Source organism: Eucyclogobius newberryi, unplaced genomic scaffold (genome assembly GCF_026437365.1).
Source record: "Eucyclogobius newberryi isolate DKJ021-1_F unplaced genomic scaffold, fEucNew1.0.hap1 SCAF_7, whole genome shotgun sequence".
NCBI lineage: Eukaryota > Metazoa > Chordata > Actinopteri > Gobiiformes > Gobiidae > Eucyclogobius > Eucyclogobius newberryi.
This window is the reverse complement of record NW_027316389.1, coordinates 28,575,364-28,596,826: the sequence shown is the minus strand read 5'-3', so window position 1 is coordinate 28,596,826 and position 21,463 is coordinate 28,575,364. Positions and strand designations below refer to the sequence as shown.

Below are 21,463 nucleotides of genomic sequence, written 5' to 3'. Positions count from 1 at the left end.
ACTTTTTTCTGCTCTTTTAACCTCTAATGTTGGTGTCAAAAGGCTTAATCATCTTGAACGTAAGCTGACCTCCATTATGTGAACAAAGTCTCAACATTTCATAAACAAAGTCAGCCGACATTCACTCGTGGAGGTCAAATAGGCAGTTTTCCTGTATCCGCTGCTCTCATCGCCCACTGTCCAGGATGACTACTCACCGGACTTACAAGGAGTGAGAATATTACACTTGTCAAAAGGAAAATGGAGGAGGGTCGCGGCTCATTATAAGCTGAAAGAGCAGTGTCTTTTCTCATGCTGATGTCCCGGTGGTGAAAGACTTGGATCTATCATTCGGCGGCATCACAAGTGGACCTTGAAGCGCAGCCCAAACACTTTACTGACAGGCGCAGATGAAAAGAGAGATGAGATAAAGACAAAGCCGATAACTGAATAAAGGCCACTCGGATGGAAATTAACACAAAGAGGCATGATTTAATTGAGGCGCAAATGAGAATGATAAATTAAATGAAATGTTGAACTGCTTTTGTGCTGGTTGATTAGCTTAGACCCAAGTTTACATGTTTCTCTATGGGATTTCCTTATGTCATAGAGAGCTTTTTTTAATCCAAAATATAAGAAGGCTAGATTAATTCAGTGTTAATATTGAGAAGACGGAAAATGGCATGGGAGGGTAGTCCATTTGGCCTCATAAACCGGCTCTCATTATGCTGTGATTCATTTCACTGACTGATCATTTATTATTGTCACATAGAGTCCCATCTGCTACAGAGCCAGAGTCGAATACACCATTTCCATATTTGAAATGACATAGCCTTTGGAAAGTGAAGGTTATGGTTGGTTGAATTTAATTGTTTTCAATGCGAATCTACAACAAGTCAGAGTTGGAAGAAACATGTTAAGCTCCAAATGTATTGTTAGAAAATAACATAAACCATAGCACTTGTATTACTCCTTCCGTCACCTTTTAATTCGAATCAAAATATTTTGAATGGGAAAAATCAAGGAATGATCATTTACTATAAAATCAATGAATACTATCTACAACTGTTCTCAATTAATTCATTACTACCATTACTAGCACCATCACTTTACTTCTATAACTATGAAACCTATGACAGCTTTTCAAAGTTCTGTAAGGCAAGTGTGGTCCTCAGGAGACTTAGATCAAAAATGTATTAAAGAGAGCGTATGTAGCCTGCACTACACGGTTCTGCTTTAAAAATGGAACTATATCACAGCTGATCCCGTGTTGCCTGTGCCGTGACCGCAGACAGACAGCATGTGTTTCTGATTGTCAGTGCTGTGTGTAGATGTGTTTAGAACAGCTGCACACAAGCCTGGAACGTGTGGCATTTGCTGAAACAAACAATAATTTTCTTGTCAAACTATTGTGGCCTTCTATATTTTTGTGGCATTATTGTCCAGAATAACGTTAGATTTAAGAAATGTTTATTACCAATTTTGGCACTAATTACTGACTGTAACATCTACACAAAACAGCGCTAGATGTGGTCATGTTTTCTAACCAGGCTGTGGTGTCACTCACGTGAGGTCGAGTGGTGGTCAATCACCAAAACAGCCCTGTTTTTTCATAGTCTGCAATGTTTAGAGGCTCACGCTAACTCTGCCATTGAAATAAAAGTGTGTGCAAACACTGGACGGGTCTATTTGGACCGGCCATGTGTCATGTTCAGCTCAGACCAGAGAGTGGACGCAGAGGTTTAAACACAGTGGATTTCAGCTAGATACTCGTGTGAGGCTCATTCATCTCTCTGATTGGCTCATTGTTTCAGAACCAAAACACCAAATGACAACATCCACAACTTGACCGTCCTGTCCAATCTATTTGTAATTTAGAAAAAAAGTGACCTTTGATTTGAACATTGGTTTGTCTTACAATGAGGCAATGTTCATGACATTTGAAATACAAATTCTATGCCCTATCTTTAAAGTGTCTTATGCTTGATATGGATATTGCCAATTCCCAAAAGTATTATTCACATGTTTCTTCTGTTCTTATTCTTACGTCTCAGTATTTGCAGTACAAGCTACACAGTTGTATTCTCTTGTGACTGAGGTGACAGTTGCAGTGCTGCATCAAGGCTCTGTCTTCTGTGGCTCCAGATGCAGTTTCTGCCTATACCTCGTCCCTGCCTCTACATTAAAATAACATGAATTCTGTCTTAACATTTCTACAAAGAGCTGCCGAGACAAGCATTTTCAAACTGGGCTACCTTTAGGTTAAAAATAACAGTTTTCTAACAAAATATGTAAGTCAAAGCTTTGTGCAGCTGCTTTGCCTTGTTTTTCAAGTCTCTTGAAGGAAAAATATGCTTTTCCATTGCATAGGTAAAGCTTGATTTTACATGTTTTATCTACAGTCCTGGTTCAAACGATTTGTTACTCTCTCCAAGGGGTTTAGAGGGATAAAAAAATGTGGACTGTTTCCATAGCAAAACATATATATTTAAAATTACCAAAAGTCTTCTAAATGACACTTATAAACAGAAAATGTAAATCAATTATAGTTAAGGCTTGGATCTGGTGTAGTACTTAGCTCCGACCAGGTTTAGTCCCAGTTAAAGGCCCTGCACCTTATATTTCATCCAGTTCAGAAAAAATGCACATAAATCATAAAGCAGTTTATTACTGAAGCAACTATTTGAGAAATAAAATAGAGAAAAAGACAGATACCACTCATGCATTATTATTATCTTAAAGTCCTACTGGTCTGAATGCAGTGTAGTCATCTGCTTTTGATCTCCTAAATCTTGTTTCGTCCTCTTGCAGCTCTGTCCGCACATTTCCGAGTGTGTGAACCCTACTCCGACCACAAGGGGCGCTATCACTTCGGCTTCCACTGCCCACGGCTCTCGGACAACAAGACGTACATGTACTGTTGCCATCACAACAACACGGCCTTCAAGTACTGCTGCAATGAGACCGAGTTCCAGTTGATCATGCAGGTTAACCTCACCACCACGTCCGACGGATACGCACACAAGTGAGTTATATCCTGCAGATCAAATGTACTTCCGGGAGCTTTTAACCATATATATTACCCTAGTTCCTTCATCAAAAATATACATGCGTTCGCACATCCGGGAACTTAAGCAGTGGCAACCGAGTCCGCCATTTTGAAAGGGGCACAACAGCACGTCTGCTACATACGAAATCCAGGAAATATGAGGCCAAAAAGCCAAAAACCTGCATTCTGTCAGGACATTGCGCTGTTGACTGACCAAGGAATGATAGCTTTGTCGAGTACTTTAGTTTGCCGTTATCGTCTAAAGAATCAAAGTATTCGTAGCTCATTATGCCTTAGAAAAGGATGCAGTCGCGTTGGTTTTTATATATCGCGTGCCGCTTTTAAAATGGCCGCTATGGGGAAGTCCCGGCTGTATGACGTCACCGCGAACGCATGTATACCAGGATTACCACTACTGTCAGATTGAGATTGTATTAAAAAAAGCTCATATTAAAGTCAAACTTGAGTAACAGACAGAGCAGTGCCTCCAGTTAGCTTAACACACTCATACGTACAAAGATACTTACAATGGAAATTATGAAGTTTATGGCAACTTTAAACTCATTAATTTCCACACAGGATCTTTTCGAGGTAGTTATTTGGGTCATTTTTTGTTTTCAAGTTGTTGTTCATGAATAGTAAAAGTTGTCAGAAATAGTCTTGCATAATGATACAGCTAATTATGAGAATGTGACCTTCCAATTATGGTAATAGTTTCTGACTTCACAAACTTTGCCAGCTACTGTTCATACTTTATCTCGTTAAAACTAGAGCTGTCCAAAATCTCCCCTTTTTATTTGGTTTGCTGCAACAGACCTAAACACTTCTATAAGCTATAATGTGTTTTATATACAGGCTTATATTAGGACATCAATGTAATTCTACTATAAGTATACGAGGAGAAACAGGACAAGAAATATCTGCTTTTTTGTGTCACAGCCTGTAATAAAAGCATTTACGTAGAGGTATCTCTTTTGTGTTTGTCGCTGCCCTGCTTCTCTAGCTCTCTTCTTTTGTTACAAACCATATATTACGGTATATTGAAAATCTGGTTGATTGATAATAGTTGCTCCTCTTTACATCATTTTGCCACTCTTATCTCTATGCCATGGTCCAAAAGATGTTCTATAGAGCCCAACCAATCCCCTGAGCTTTGCCTCACACTCCGAGGACCCCTTAATGCGAGTTTCAGGCAAATAAAGAGGTAAACTGGTGGTATTATTTTTGCTTTAATGATATGTATGTCCAAGATACACCAAAGAATATGCAAAATGGACTTCTTTTTTATTTTTATATATATGGATAAACGTCCATTTAATCTATGACAGTCAGCTTCTTTCAGACTACAGCTGCTTTAGATGCTCTTTTGACCAAATTCTGCTCCAGATCTGTCCGTCAAGGGACACAATGTGGAGTCAGTTTAGACTAGTTATTGTTGGGAATAACTAACTTCTATTCACACGTGAACAGACGAGAGCAAAGTGAGGAGAGCAGAAGGAAAAGAGACGCACACTGGTTTGTGGAAACACGAACGAGAGGAGTGTGTTTGAGGATGAGGATCTACACAAGTGTTGAGTGAGTGGAGTGAGTCACGTGCTGTCGGTGTCCAGGCGTGCGACTCATTCTACTACGAGGAACGGCTGCAGTTTGGCACATTGTTGTGAGGAGAATGTAGTGATGCAATATGTTACAAGTTTGCAGCCAAACACATTTTAAAACCAGCCCATGAAAAACCAAATTTCCCCTCTCGACTTATTCAAAATGGACCAGGAATTACCGCAGACCTGGCAACCATGCACCTCAGATGCCTCCATGGCTCACGGACTCTTCTGCAGGCTGCTCTGTGTTCTGTGTCAGACTCATTGACACAGCTTGTTGCCTTTCGCTGCAAGGCCCGGCTGACGTTGATCTACTCCACACCTCCAGATACAAGGAGAGCCAGAGGGAGGGAGGGAGATAAAGGGAGAGAGGAGATAAAGATGGATGGAGGGAAAGAATGAGAGGAGAGAGAGACAAAGATGGGGAAGATGGAAGATGTTTTTCTAATTATGAGATAGTTTGCTGGGATAATACATGTGGTAAATATTTATCATAGTGTTCCATCAGTCGAAGTAGTGCTAAAAACAGAATTCCTCCTTTTTCTGAAAATAAAGGTGTTATCCTGTAGTATTAATTGTCAAATCATAACTAATAATTGATATGGATTTTGGCCCTTGGTAACAGCTTTGGAATGTATGTCGCATCTGTACAACCAGGAAGTACAATTAAACGTCACAAAAATGGTCAAACTGGGGGAAAACAGGCAACCTTTTTAAGTAAAATCTTAATTATAATCATATTCAACTTTTTCATGAAATGTATAGTCTAATTTATCACTTTAAACTATGAGATTAACAGGTTTGTGAAGCCAATCCCAAAGACACAATGATGCTGGATGCCGTTGTAATTGTCGTTGTAATTAGCAATTTAAAACAAAATCATATATCTTTGAAAGGAAAAAAGTAGTCAAACTGGTGAATATAACAGGAAGCTGAAATATAGTATAGAGAGATGTACGAGAGAGAAGCAGAGCGAGGAGCAGATGCTGAAGCAGTAGCAGTTTAGAGTGGGCGAATCCACATGGTTCTTCTCCAAGGCTTCTGTCACATCTGATATTATCACTGTATACACTGCTTTACAAATACATCTGTTCTGTTGTTATTTACCACTCTGAAGCCCTGTCATCCACATACGATGTGGCTCATTTGTATGGTTTTTGGAAAGAGTAATAACCCTTTCAAAATACTATATCAATAGAATATTAAAAATTATGGATTGAGGGCAAAATGATTATGATTAACTGACATCAGATTGTAATGCTAACGGTTTATGTCTTTATAAGAAGAAAATAAGCAACCATTTTGAATTATGTAATGTACCTGTAGATCTAATGTCAAAATCCATCATTAACTGAACAAACAATGTAAAATACAGAAGTAAATGTCTTTAAACTAGACTCTGTATCTGAGGAGTTTTCATTTTACAAAACCACCTTGATGTTTCAGAATTTGTGATATGCTGAGGTAATCCCAGTTTATAAATTGAAATCACATCAGGTTCCACTTCACAATTCCTTAATTGAGAATGTTTTGAGAATGTGTTTTAAAGTGTCGATTCAGAGTTGAAACATCCTGACTTCAAATATTTTGTTACTTACTTACTCTCCTTAACGTTAGACCTCATCTGTTCAAACTGGCTTTTCTTTAATACTGTTATCATGTCTGTCTTGTCCAAAAAGTGCAATGCAAGTCAATTTTTTTGGGTATTTATTTGTCAAATGTTTGATGTCCCAGAGCCTTTGACGGGATAAACAGGTCAGTGAGCCGCTTAAGCTGCAGGGTCCACAGCAGGATAGTGGCGAACTAACCATGCTCTTTCTAGTCCTGCCGTCCCAGCATGCATCTGTGCTGGCCCGGTTCACTCTGCCTAAAAGCGGTGGTATTTCACTTTCAGAGAGAGAGAAGATTCACAGGGCGATGAGACCTTTAAGCTTGAACTGAACCAAAGGCCAGAGAGTTTAATGAAGCATATACTGCAACAAGCTCGTATCTCACCGTATACATGGATATACTATGAGATGAGATATTTAAGTGTAACAATAGAAAACTAAGACCTAGTTAAAGGGGACATATTATGCAAAATAAACTTTAATGAGCTTTTAACCTTGATACAACTGTGTTTCCTCAAAGTTGTATTATGATTGATTCCTTTATGTTTGAGTAATCCTGTATTGTCTTGTAACAGAGGTATGAGTGCTCAGAAAATACTTGTTTTCACCTACCCCCTATCCTCACCCACATCCTTGTTCTTAGTGTTGATTATTTGATTTGAAAATGAGTGACACATGTAGGATTCTAAAATGTATTGTAGCCTCTTTTCAACTGTAAAAACAAATGAAATCACGATCTGCTGCTTGTTAAAGAGAAATGTCACCTGAAGAGGCGGAGCTTATCAGTTCTGCAGTCATTTTTTAGTTTTCCAGTGGTGTATTTGGAAAACCTTTGGAAAATTGTATATCTAGACTCAAAAAGTACTCAGGAGATACGTAATTAAAGCAAATTAAGATTGTAGTTTTTGCTTTGAATACTTTTGATTTTGGAAGTATCAATTCAGAGAAGTGGACGTTGTGTTTGAGCAGCTTAAATTAAATATATTCTCTATATTTTGTAAACCTTACTTCAGTATCAGTCCAAATGGTTATTGATAATACAACATTGTCCAAAAACATAAAAAAGGAAAAAGTTGAACCAAACGTTTTTCAAATAAACTCAAGTGGTCCAAAATCTAATCATTCATGTTTCTATCTGTTACATTGTATAGCTAATCACCCTCACTGTATAGCTAATCACCCTACAGTTGTATAAACTGTACAGCTTTGATTATATCACATAACAGAATGAGTGTAGAACATGAGTACTCCTGAGCAGCCCTGAGCCATCTGTGCAGTCTCTAAATGTCCCCATGTCGACGGTATATAAACACCGGTGGCACCTTATTTTAGTTGGCTGTCGTATAAAGCTATTTTAAACTTCCTGGAATTTATTGATATAGTTAGACTAAAACAAATTGTACTGCGTCCGTCTTGAATTGTGTAAAACTTGACAAAATCTTTTAAAACAACACAGATTTTCAAAGGCAAGAGGGATTAAAAGTCTTTGCCTAAATTAACACGGATAATGTATGTGCAGAAAAAACAGATGGCATTTGTTGTAGTAATTATTTCGAAGTTCTTTAGTCGGAAAACTATTGTTGTGATTGAACAAGTTGAGTTGTATAACAAATTAGGGCTGTGCTCTATATACGTGTATCGATACAGAGATGCATATCGATATCGTGATGCGCTTAAACAACATAAAGTCATTAGACATTTCTGAGATCTACACTTCTGAACCTACAGAGCGCTGAGTGTGAGGAGCTGAAACTGTGACTTCATCATGGGACAGTGTATTCTGATGTATAACATGAGATTCTAATGCATTTTGTTATTCTACTTCATGAAAACAGAATTTTAATAAACTTTTAACATTGGTTTTAAGGAATATCCAAGTTCTGTGTATCTGGATTTGTATCGTATTGTGGACCATGTATCAGGATTGTATTGTATTGTGAGGTACTAATACCCAGCCCTATAACAAATCCACATACTGTCCAGGAAATGCAGTCTACATTAATAAGACAAGACAAAATATGGAAACATCTTTACATAATTCAAATATAGTATCCCTGCCTTTGTCTGCATCTTGTCTACTCGTTATAGAAATGTTGGGCCTGATGTGAATCCCATATTACATCACGATTCTCAAACCAAAAATATGAAGCGCTTTGAAAGACGAAATATGTTGTTATCTTTCATTATTATTCAGTACCACTTTAAAATAAGATAAGCCTTTGTTTGTCCCACAATGGGGAAATTCCATGTTGCAACACAAAGTAGGTACAGAAGTAAATAATGATAAAATAAAAAAACAGATATAAAACTCTTACAAAAATAAACTATTAAACTCTTGATAAAAAAATAGTAATAACAATAGTATCAATACACTATATATACACCTTAATATGCTTTATTAAGGCATATTAAGGTGTATATATATATAGTATATTGATACTATTGTTGTTATTATTTTTTTTCCGTAAGTATTAAACTTAAACAGAAGTAGGTCATTAATTTAAATAGTTTTCCAAAACCAGAATATTAATAAAAGACTTTGTAGCAGAAATAAGTCCATTGACTTCCAGTTCAAAACTGCAGCACTAATAGTAGTACTTGATTATAGTACTAGTACTTCTTAGTAAAGTTGTACCGTAGCAACATGTACGAGAGTCTGATCTGAGCCTTCAAACCTCTGTTGCAGGGCAATACAGAATTACTCAAACATGCAGGAATCAATCTAAATACAACTTTGATTAAACTAAACACTGTTAAAACATGGTTAAATAAAAGTTAATTTGACATAATATGTCCCCTTTAAGGTTGGAGTATTATTAATACTCTAAAAATAGTTACACAGTCTGAATCATTCTTCAAAAACTACATGATTATTATAAATTAAGTCTCTGTTCATGTTTTCTTTATTTATTTTATAAAGTGTTTCCTTATATTATTCTTATTTAAAAAGAGAAAAGTTGATCTTCCTGTTTGTTTTCAGCGGTGGAAAACAATGACACATGTTGGCTTTATTGTACCATTTGGTGTTTGAAGCCGGGCTTAAGTGTGTTCGGATGACTCCTCGTGTGCACATTTGGTCGTTGTTTTCGCAGATTAGCCCTGCGCTAACTCTCTGCGCTAACTCTCTGCGCTAACTGTCTGCGCTAACTGTCTGTCTCCTCTGCAGTAATTACACGGCGCTGGTGGGAGTGTGGATCTACGGCTTCTTCGTCATGGTGTTGCTGGCTCTGGACTTCCTCTACTACTCGGCCATAAACTACGAGCTGTGCCGGGTGTACCTGGAGAAGTGGGGATTGGGGGGCAGATGGCTGAAGAAGGCTCGCAGTCAGTGGCATCGGTCCATACCAGAGGAGAGTGAAGCCCAGGGCCCCGTCCAGCCCGTGGGCCCCGGACACTACCAACACAGACACAGCCTGAGGGGGGAGAGCCACACCCCCACACTGCTGCCTCACAACACCTCCACCGCATGGTAAGAACGGCAAACTCAGTGCGAGCAAATCAAACTCTGGGAAAGTCCACTATTATTTCATGTTAAAGTACAATGTTAAAGCTGTGATACATTTTCAAACGGTGAATCTTAAACTCGACTCTAGCGCTGACAAACCCTTTGGCACAAAGTTAATATTTATATGAATCTTTGGGCGCATGCACAGTATTACAACAGCTTTTTCCAGATGACAAAGTGAAGCTGGGGCGGACCACCAGCACTCAGCCAATCAGAGCGCTGCATACGGCTCTTACTTCCTGGTTTACAAAAGCTGAAATACTTTAGAGCTGCATTTAACAATTGTTTAATGAATTGATACATCTAGTGATGATTCATTTGATTAATCGATAAGTTATTTTGTTAACATTACAAAAGGCCTGTGAATAAGAGAGTTTTATTAAATTTGGCCCAGATGAAGCTAAAGTCATGTCACTTTAGACGAGGGATGGGCGGTTATTGTCTGTATTGGCCGATATCGACCAATTTTCACAGATATTGGAGCAGATCATTTTTTGGGGTGGTGTTCCCGTCTGTGAGTGCCATGTGTCATACCCAGATCTAAATATTGGTATTAGGTTAAAGGCCACATCAGCAAGCCAAATATCAGATATTGTTATTGGCTCAAAAAATCCATACCTGAGACTATCCTGATAAGAGTGTAATTACAGCCAGAACGAAAAGCCTTAAATTATGTTTTCTCTGATTTGCTTGAGTCATAAAACCACTTCTCTCAGCACATTTTGGAGCCTGTGTTTTGTCCGGATAATGATTATTTGATTATTAAATAAGTTAAATATTATCTCAATAATCGATACATTGCAGTTTGTCAATTAACTTCAACCCTAAAGTACTATTATAAGATGCATGATACTGTTTGACACTTTATGGGATGGAAACTAAATTGATTCATTTACAATAAAAAAGTCAGGTCATGGTTGAGGTACTCTTAACTGTTGTCCCTGTAGAGAAATATGACCCATCCTTCAATACCACTGCTGCCTCTCCTCAGGAGCAGTGGTCGCGGCGCCCGGGGGACCCATCTCCAGGTCTTTGTGCTAGGTTTGGTCAGGACTAACGTAGCTGGAGGATTATACCTGGTGCATGTTTTGAGTTGATGAAAATGAAAGAAATGAGAATAGAAATTCTTGGGTTTATCCGCAATTATATTCACTCCATGTGGTTTGGTTACAATGACGGTCCTTTAAGGTACAACTAAAAACTCAACATTTACTCAATCATTTAGTCTCAATCATTAAAAATATTACTTCAACTAAGTATTATGACGGCTACTAATACTACAACTGCATATCCCTGATCTGTTACTGCGTCCACATTACAAAGACAGAAGCACAAACCTCTCTGCAGCTCTCCCGGTGCAATATATGTGATCAATACATTCTTACCTTGTTAAATCTAGACAACTGCATTGTTCCATCCCAAATATTACACTTTCAGTACTTTTCCACTGTGCGCATCGAAGCAGCTCTTCTCCCTGTCGTCTCCTCTGAGTCTTTCCGGTTAATTAGAGAGCTATCATTATTAATGAATGGGAAGAAGAATGAGCCGACTCCTCTGCCCTGGTCTTGTCACTGCCACCGGGGACCTCCGGCTCATATTTAACCCCCATCATCTGATGCTGAAACAAAGCAGAGAGACGTCCAAGGACTTTCTGTAAGCGCACAACATCTTTCAGCACTTTTGAAAGTATTTGTACCGGTCTGAGGAATAAACTAAGTAGGTGGTAGTAGTACCGTAGCAGTAGTGTGTAATTGTTCTATGTCAATAGCAGTAATCAAAAAGTGTACCATAGTGTCTTCCACACAATAATAATACTATTGTGTTAACCTATTGATAATTAGTCCTTGACATGACGTACTACTGCCACTGTTAATATAGGTTATGTTCTTGAACGTTCTATTGTTTTTAAAGATATATCCAGAGTTATGATCCACAAATGAGGAGCCTTATTTGTCTGGGATCCAGAAGACACTTAGACAGTTCTTTACACAGAGTGAGTCAGGGTCACCACACCCTTTGTCACGCCTTGAGCCAAACTCAAACTGAACCGTGCAATCAGCTTTGCTTATTTCAGTGCTAAAACTTCTCTCACTTCAGATTAACAGAGTTTTAGGCTTTGCTCATGGATTCTGCAGAAATCTGCTCTTTTTAAGCCCCAGAGATATTTGTGTCTTTTTGGCTGTTCTCGTAAACATAGTTATTTCAGAATCAGGATCAGAGTCAGAACCGGGAAAATGTATTGCCATATTTACCATGCCATGATTGCTTTGATACAGACTGAGCATGCGTTCCCCTGATTGGCTAGTCCACCTGTCAATCACGCCCATTTGAACTCTGGGAGATGAAACTGGGGACCAGACTTTTATTGACCTGTATAAACATATAGAGAGATATTATTCTAGACTTTTTATACTTTCAAAATCTTATTATGATTGTTTTGGATTGGCTCCATAAATGTGTCACATTCGCTTCATGTCTTAATATCCTTTCAACTGAAAACAATTATGTTTTGGCTTTGAATAATGGCACCACTTTCTGAGGCTGAAAAAACAATTTTAAGTTTTTGTCTTTAAATGTATAGATAGATAAGAGGTTGAACTTTGTGCTAGTTTTCGATTCATGTGGAACAACCCAGTAATTATAGAAATATTAATCATAAATCAGGTCAAAACATCTGCAAATTCAGACCTGTCTCAGCTCAGGTTTAAACTATAGATTCAATATTGTGTGTCACATAAACACACCACTGCTAGTACTGGCTTTTTACTACTACTATCTATTAATATTTTCAACACTATCTCATACAAATACTATATTAACTTAGTTGTTGTATTAATATTGTCATGTCCAAGAGGTTCTTTAAAGATTTATAATGGTAAATAATAGATTGCTCTCGGGACATGGCAAACAAGTTCCTTCCTGTATAAAGAGCTCTAAATCTTCCATGTCCTTGTGTTCTTCTACGTATCGCAGGTCATCCTAATTTAATCCAAGCAGAATTTTGACAAATGGCTCTATACGTGGCCCAGACAGTGGACTTTGTTAGACCGAGAAGCAGTGGGACCTCTGGCTATTTTCCTCTGGTGGAAACATTGTTAATTAAACGTATCCACGGAGACTCCTCATTACTTCTGAAGACCGCTGAGTCCGATAGGTCCCATCAATCTTCTCCTATCGGCTCATCTTCAGATATGAAAAGAGGCTATGGCCAAATCCTTATTGACAAAGTGAGCTTGAGCTGCGGGTGCATGTTCACTTTATGGTAATACACGTGCTTGATGAGTGATGATCGCTGCTTTGACCCAGAAACTAGTGAAATGGTGCAAGAGATACGAGGATTTCTTCAGATTTTTTTCGTTCAGATCTGCTGCTATAAAAAGCTTTGGGATAAACAGGGCCTTTACAGAGACAGTTCCTCAATAGTAATATATCTGACGGATTCAAAGACCTCATTTCAAAGACTTTTCTGGAGCAGTATATCTAAATATCACTTGCACTTTCAAAATGTGTTGGGATGTTTGCTTCGCCTATATATATATATATATATATACAGCCCACACAAGTATCATGGAAGGAAAAGGGTGCAGTGAATAAATCGGTGTAATCCCTCATTCGTCCAGGCGTGTTCCATAGTAGAAAAAGCTTCAGTTGTAGTCATCTGGACTCAGTTTGAAAAAATAGACGTTTCGACTCTCATCCAAGAGTCATTGTCAATAACAGAATTTAGGTCGAGAACTCCGATATTAATACTATTCTGTGGTAAGACCCGCCCATTGGGAGGAGCCTTCCTGAAGTAGAAAGAGTTGTTTGTTTCAATAGAAACTCCCCCCTTGTATCTACCGAGCTAGACTATTCAGAATCTTAATGGGCTATTAGAAACCTCTTTGTCTTTGTGAGACCCTGGCTCAACCACCCTGAGTACCTGATTAGCATCTGAATGTCCTCTACCTTTCCAGGGGTTCAGTAACCCATTATAAATAACAGGAAGATTAAACCTTAGCCCTCCATTTCTGTTTAAAGAAGGTCTTTCTTTTTTAACAAAAATAGCTTCCTTGACTCCTCTTTCAAACCATCTTTTCTCCCTGCTTAAAACCTTCACCTCACCGTCTTCAAACGAGTGATTAGAGGCTTCAAGATGGAGATGCACGGCACTCTGAGGTCCTGAACTTGTATTTCTTCTGTGCTGATAAAGCCTCTTGTGTAGAGGCTGTTTCGTCTCACCTATGTAACGTTCTTTACAACTTTCTTCACTGCATTGGATCGAGTAAACTACATTGCTCTGTTTTTGAGTCGGCAACTTGTCCTTTGGGTGAACCTGTTTTTGTCTTAAAGTGTTTCCTGGTTTAAAATAAACAGGGACTTCGTGTTGTCTAAAAATTCTCTGCAGTTTTTCCGAGAGGCCTGTGGTTACCCCGCTTGGGCTCTCAACAGAGTGAAGAGAACCAAGAAGCAGGACAAAAGGGAAACTAAACAGAGAAGGAAGGGTGTTTCTATCCCTTATGTGTCTGGCCTCTCGGAAAAAACTGCAGAGAATTTTTAGACAACACAATGTCCCTGTTTATTTTAAACCAGGAAACACTTTAAGACAAAAACTGGTTCACCCAAAGGACAAGTTGCCGACTCAAAAACAGAGCAATGTAGTTTATTCGATCCAATGCAGTGAAGAAAGCTGTAAAGAACGGTACATAGGTGAGACGAAACAGCCTCTACACAAGAGGCTTTATCAGCACAGAAGAAATACAAGTTCAGGACCACAGAGTGCCGTGCATCTCCATCTTGAAGCCTCTAATCACTCGTTTGAAGACGGTGAGGTGAAGGTTTTAAGCAGGGAGAAAAGATGGTTTGAAAGAGGAGTCAAGGAAGCTATTTTTGTTAAAAAAGAAAGACCTTCTTTAAACAGAAATGGAGGGCTAAGGTTTAATCTTCCTGTTATTTATAATGGGTTACTGAACCCCTGGAAAGGTAGAGGACATTCAGATGCTAATCAGGTACTCAGGGTGGTTGAGCCAGGGTCTCACAAAGACAAAGAGGTTTCTAATAGCCCATTAAGATTCTGAATAGTCTAGCTCGGTAGATACAAGGGGGGAGTTTCTATTGAAACAAACAACTCTTTCTACTTCAGGAAGGCTCCTCCCAATGGGCGGGTCTTACCACTGAACAGTATTAATATCGGAGTTCTCGACCTAAATTCTGTTATTGACAATGACTCTTGGATGAGAGTCGAAACGTCTATTTTTTCAAACTGAGTCCAGATGACTACAACTGAAGCTTTTTCTACTGCAGTGAATAAAACATACATAACAAACATTGAAAAGGGAGATTGCTGGCAAAGAAAAGTGGATATGTTGTTTAACCATGTGTAGTAATGTAACACAGAATCGTGTCTAAAAACAAACCACAGAATCCAACAAAGAGCATTTCAAATGGAAAATAACTCCACTAATTAGTTCAAGCTAGAGTAAAGGACTGTTGAATGCATAAGTGCACTGCACAAAACATATCCATGGTAACAAGTAAAAAGTGCACCTAAAGTCATCTCTCTGATAATATTATGTCAGTCAAACAGAAATGTGTAAAAATATATATTTTTAGTTGAGGTTTAATTATCATAAAATATAACATGTTTGTAAAATGAATAATAAAAGTGCAGAATACCTTTGAAACCATTAAACGTTTGGTTTAAATTTTGAATAATCCTCTCATCTCTTACGTCCTCTGATGATTAATATTACAATTAGTCTATACTGCTCCCCCTGCTGTTACTTCTACAACTACCACTGCTATTACTACTACTACTTCAGTCCATGGTAAAGTCATTCAATTATAAAAGAAGAGAATCTTTATTTGTCCCAGTGGGAAAATTGCAGAAAAAGAACAGCAGGAGATTAGAAACATGCACTCAAAAGTGAAAATAACTATTGAAATAATTTAAATAGAACAATGTAAGTAGAGTAAAGGCTACAAGAATAATACTATACAATGAGTGGCTCTGACTATAATTATGTACAGAGCAGATTATGGACATAAATAGCAGGTCACAGTATTCACATTATTACAGTAATGCTCATGAATACTACAGGAGAACGGTTCATACAGGACTGACAGCAGCAGGAAGGAAAGATCTGTCAAACCTCTTTTTCACACAATGATTATTCTAACGTTTTTACAAAAAGCTACATTTCAATTAATTGGGGGAACAATATTTGATTGTGTGTATTAGTCCAGTACACCACATTCTCTCTCTTTTGCCATAACATTAGGGCAGTGCAGGATTTGACTGGAGTGTGTTTTGAAAAGACCCATTAATGTGCCAAGTGAAGAAGTCTAGAAAGAGAGTACTTCAGCTCAGTTCCTTAAAAGGCAATTGACCGTGCATTTCCTGGAAGCTCTGCATCCATTAAGGGCTCAGCAGCTTCAAATCTCAACTCTCTGGAGGCTTTTGAAAACATTGGACATTTGGAAAAGCTACTCAAACCACCCAAAACATCGACATTTGAAAGTTGTATAAGAAATCAATAAGAACTGTGTTACATTTCTTACTTAAAATGTATATTTCTGATTTCAAAATGACCCTTTAAAGTATATTTTAAGCACATTAAAGATGGAGGAGAACTCGTCACCAGCTTGTTTCTGCTTTGCATAAGTTCCACAACGTGACATTAAATGTATCTATGTTGCATTTATCAAATTACCGGTACTGTAGCTTTTATTGCTCGCAATGACCATGAAAAACATAAATTTTTCTACACATCTGGCCCTCATCAGAAAAGTTATATAGTGTACATTTAAATTGAGACAAAATTTGAATCCAACAAACTACATGGATCAACATGATTTTAAAGTGGGAGATAAATTATAAACACAAGGTTGAATAATAGGTAGTGCTGAACAGCGGTGGGTAGAATACCAATCTGCTCATTTTGAATGCAATTAGGTTTAGTCAGCATTGATGATGGATCCAAACAGATTCTTATTCTCAGTGTGGCGTCAAAATCAAAAATACATACATGATGAGCAACGGTTTAAAGATAGGAGTTGGTATCAGCCCATTGCAGTTCACATTTTCACAAACAGCACATCAAAGAAGACTTGGCAACTCCAAAACAGCTTGGCACAAAATTAACTGTGAAATGGTGTCCACCTACTCGTGCTTCTACTGGCTGTGCTCAGGCTGGGAGTTTAGTGCGAGTAGTTTAGTAGCCTCTGTGGATGCAAATTCACCTGTTTCTCCCTTGGACCGCTGTTGATGCAGACCAAGAATAGCCATTTTAATTACCAGAACTAGCAATCAAATGTTTATGTCTAGTTTCAAACATAATTTTAAGGGCAAAAAGTTGCACCTTACAGTTTGTCGTACTACTGTTAAGCCCAACTTCCACCAGCCCGCTCTATGCACTCCACCCTAAATCAGATTAATATCAATCTGAGCACGGGTTTATCTTCCCACATGCAGAATGACGTGATTGGCAGGTGGATTAGTCAATCGGGGTCGCATGTGGTCCGTCAAAACATTGGCAACTGGAAAAACATTTTGGACAGTCAATTTCTGCAGAATCAATGAGAAAAGCAAAAATCGCTGTGTTTGGGTGACGACAGCTGCTCACGTAGCAGACACTGCGAGCCGGGACCTGAAGGTGGAAATGCAGACCGGCCTTAACAGCATCATCTTCAGAGTGAACTGGTCTGGGGGGCCCGTCACTCACAGATACACAGTTTATCCTTCATTCATACTTGTCAGTGTTCATTATCTAAGACTTGGCATGTTAATGATATTACAGTATATTGAGCTTACTCGAGTAGATAAACCTCTCTCTTGCCCTGGACAAAGTGTCTCAGTCTCTCCTGTGCATTCTGTGCTATGTCCATAGGCGATGCTGCCCGGTGCTGGCCCCACTGCCCGGTGCTGGCCCCACTGCCCGGTGCTGGCCCCACTGCCCGGTGCTGGCCCCATTGCCCGGTGCTGGCCCCACTGCCCGGTGCTGGCCCCACTGCCCGGTGCTGGCCCCATTGCCCGGTGCTGGCCCCACTGCCCGGTGCTGCCCCCACTGCCCGGTGCTGCCCCCACTGCCCGGTGCTGGCCCCACTGCCCGGTGCTGCCCCCACTGCCCGGTGCTGCCCCCACTGCCCGGTGCTGCCCCCACTGCCCGGTGCTGGCCCCACTGCCCGGTGCTGGCCCCACTGCCCGGTGCTGGCGCCACTGCCCGGTGCTGGCCCCACTGCCCGGTGCTGCCCCCACTCCCCGGTGCTGGCCCCACTGCCCGGTGCTGGCGCCACTGCCCGGTGCTGGCCCCACTGCCCGGTGCTGCCCCCACTCCCCGGTGCTGGCCCCACTGCCCGGTGCTGGCCCCACTGCCCGGTGCTGGCCCCACTCCCCGGTGCTGCCCCCACTCCCCGGTGCTGCCCCCACTGCCCGGGGCTGGCCCCACTGCCCGGTGCTGCCCCCACTGCCCGGTGCTGCCCCCACTGCCCGGTGCTGCCCCCACTGCCCGGTGCTGGCCCCACTCCCCGGTGCTGCCCCCACTCCCCGGTGCTGCCCCCACTGCCCGGTGCTGGCCCCACTGCCCGGTGCTGCCCCCACTGCCCGGTGCTGCCCCCACTCCCCGGTGCTGGCCCCACTGCCCGGTGCTGGCCCCACTGCCCGGTGCTGGCCCCACTGCCCGGTGCTGCCCCCACTGCCCGGTGCTGCCCCCACTGCCCGGTGCTGCCCCCACTGCCCGGTGCTGGCCCCACTCCCCGGTGCTGCCCCCACTCCCCGGTGCTGCCCCCACTGCCCGGTGCTGGCCCCACTGCCCGGTGCTGCCCCCACTGCCCGGTGCTGGCCCCACTGCCCGGTGCTGCCCCCACTGCCCGGTGCTGCCCCCACTGCCCGGTGCTGCCCCCACTGCCCGGGCTGCTCACCGTGACAGTGTGCTCTGCTATACAGGATCTGACTTAGACATTTTCACACATTGCCCGGGCATTTCAGTCAGCATGATCAAAGCCATCCTGTCTCCTGCATATTTACGTCCATCTTTGAACTTCAGCTCTGGGCTTTTGCTGGTAATAATAGGATTGGACATTATGAAATTATTCGGGCCCGACTGTCCACGGAGCAGCATGCCAAGACCTTGTCCAATTAAAGCTGCTCCCTCCATGTGGTGTGAGTTAATTAACATCACAGACCATATAAAAGCAGCCAGGCTGCTGCAGGAGGAAGAAGCTTCACTGCTTTGCAGGCTTTTGGATGACTTCCAGCAATATTTGTTTTTATTCCATTTAGTTATTTTTTAGGAAATAATTTGCTATTTCAAACCATTCTAATCATTGCAGTCTCCTTATCTTTTCTTCACATCATTATTATCTGTACAGTAGGAATACATTCATGGTATTGATTAAGATGTAGGAGAACATAGATAAAGTCTCATTAGTTTTGCCCAAGCAGACAATGGAATGCAAACTCCTGTGGCTATGATTAAACTGCTCGTCCTGAGATTTACATAATAAATGTTCTTCTGTTTGTGTTATAATGTATTTTAAACCAAGACACACTTACACTCTTCCTTCTGTGTTGTTTTTTTCTTTACAGAGCTGGTGAACCCACAGAAGAATGAACTCCTTGTTTGTAGAGCAGATGATGAACCTTCATTGGACTCTCTGATGGAGCAGCCATATTGTACTGCTCTGACGTACTGGACTACTGCGCTGGAGGAAAGCACTGTGTACTGCATTGAAGAACTGAACTGCTGTATTTGGAGCAGTGAATCCAGCCTGTTGATGAGCACAAACATCCTGAGATGCTGGACTGTCAGCTGAGAGGAGCAGGACTGTGGTCTGCAGGACTGTACAATGACACTTTACTCCTCCTTAGCGACTGTGGACTAAAGCAGCCAAACAAACTCTGATGGAGGCGTTTGTCCTCCGGGCTGTTTTTTTCAAATGTTGTTCACTGCTGTGTCGTGTCCCGTAGCAGTTAGACACAGTGGTGGGTATCTGTTTGGTGATTTATTTATGTGAACTAGTCAGAGAAATGTAGTGGTGGACATTCAGACCATGTACAAAGTGTAGGTTGATGCTGAGCATCTCCCATAGATTAAAGTGTTTTGTTACAGAGTCAGACACATACGTAGTAACTGCAGCCATGTTAAACACTTGCTAATAGACAATGTTTAGGTCTCCTTTTTGAAACAAAGTGTTTCTCTATATTTTCTGACCAGGACAAAACGCCATACAGTTAAACTGCTGTAGCTCAATACTCGGTCATCAAGGTTTCTCATAGGTTTTATATAACTGAGGTAGCAGTATTAATGCTTAGTAAAACTTTCACCTACAACTCGAAGATCAGGGATTTCTCACAGAACGCTCTTTTTGCTAGTTTCCAGAGTCTGACCTAAACCTTTGGCTGTGTGCCTACAGCCCATTTAGTCCTCACCGATAATCACTTCAATGACTTGGATGCCCTTCTTTATTACCAGAGCTGCCTGTCAGTGGCTCCATTAGCAATATTATACAAATGAATTTCCACCCGCTAGTGCTTTATACCCCACATTGGTCAAACACATCGTCCATGATTAGCCATAACTCTCATAGAAACCACTGAAAACACATTCAATCCGTTCCCCGTCAGCAATAATGTACAGAAGCCCAGAGGTCGAGTGGAGGGTCAAAGTCAGAGGAGAGTTGGAGTCAGTGAGGCGCAGCAGGCAGGTCACGAGACACAAACAGATCATGAACCTTTAGTTAGAGAAACATTTAAATCCTCAAGTACATCAAATTGAACTTCTTACAAAAAAGGCAACACTGGGAAAAGTGAGAGCCATAGTTATACATTATGAACCAATGAGACTTGGGTATTACAATTTCATTCATGTGGCTATTGGAAGGTGTGATTCAGTATTTTCAAACACTTTACAGTTAAAACAATGATTATAAAGTACAAGTATTATATTCAAAATGACTTGCCATTAAGGATCATCAGTAGCCATAAATGTTATTGTATTCATTGTCACTGGAAATGTATTTTTAATTGAACTTTTACAAAAGAGAATAGAATATATTGATTTAGTGTTATATTTTATTTGGTTCCATCAACATTTTTCCTCAGCTGCTTGTTATTCCGATGTGAAATTGTGGAAATATTGTAGATTCCACTTTGGAACAACTTCCCCTTAATTAGTCTTAGTAAAGAATGAACAAAGTCTGATCTCATAATGAACATATATTTGATAGTGAATGATTCAGGCTTGAGGCACATTTATTAGCGCATACGCATAGAGGCTTCTGTCCATCTTTTCTCCATCAAATGCGATTTGTCCTCTCACAGCTTAAAGCGAGGGAGCTGTACATGTGCTGACCGTTGGGGACCGTAGTGAACACAGCACAAAAGTGGAAGCTCAACATTTTTTAAAAAGTGACACGCAGCAAAACAAATAAATTGGTTTCTCGCCTTTTTTTTGGTCTCTTTTCGAGCAAATATGATCTAAAACCAATGTTCCATCCATCCAGTTTTTTTTTTCTAGTTTAAAGCAGCCTTAGCAACCTTTTTGTTCATTAAGTCTTTGTTCATGCTTTATTGAAGCTATTATCAAATGCTTAATATAATATAGGTTAAATATGTAAATAAACCACTTGACTTTTTCATGACGAACAAACAGTTATTTAAATTACTTGTAACCAATTAATGTGGTTTTAGGGTTCGCAATCAGAAAGTATTAAGTAGTTAATAAGCCTGAACAATTCTTAATAA

The 21,463-nt window shown here is 40.4% G+C and overlaps 2 protein-coding genes across 3 annotated transcripts in view; one reads left to right on the top strand and one right to left on the bottom strand.

Moving 5' to 3' along the window:
• Window positions 1–20,629, top strand: part of shisal1b (shisa like 1b) — a 59,296-nt gene extending 38,667 nt beyond the window's left edge. Inside the window, exons 3-5 of one of the 2 annotated variants that reach the window (XM_072434853.1) lie at window positions 2,791–3,004; window positions 9,403–9,705; window positions 19,307–20,629. In XM_072434853.1, coding sequence (XP_072290954.1) covers window positions 2,791–3,004; window positions 9,403–9,705; window position 19,307 — 518 coding nt within the window. In that variant the 3' untranslated portion in view covers window positions 19,308–20,629. Of the gene's footprint in view, window positions 1–2,790; window positions 3,005–9,402; window positions 9,710–19,306 lie in introns of those variants that run through there. The other variant, XM_072434852.1, reaches the window with a different exon arrangement.
• The window catches only part of adck2 (aarF domain containing kinase 2), a 226,913-nt gene that overhangs the window by 6,317 nt on the left and 199,133 nt on the right, over window positions 1–21,463 (bottom strand). The window lies entirely within an intron of this gene.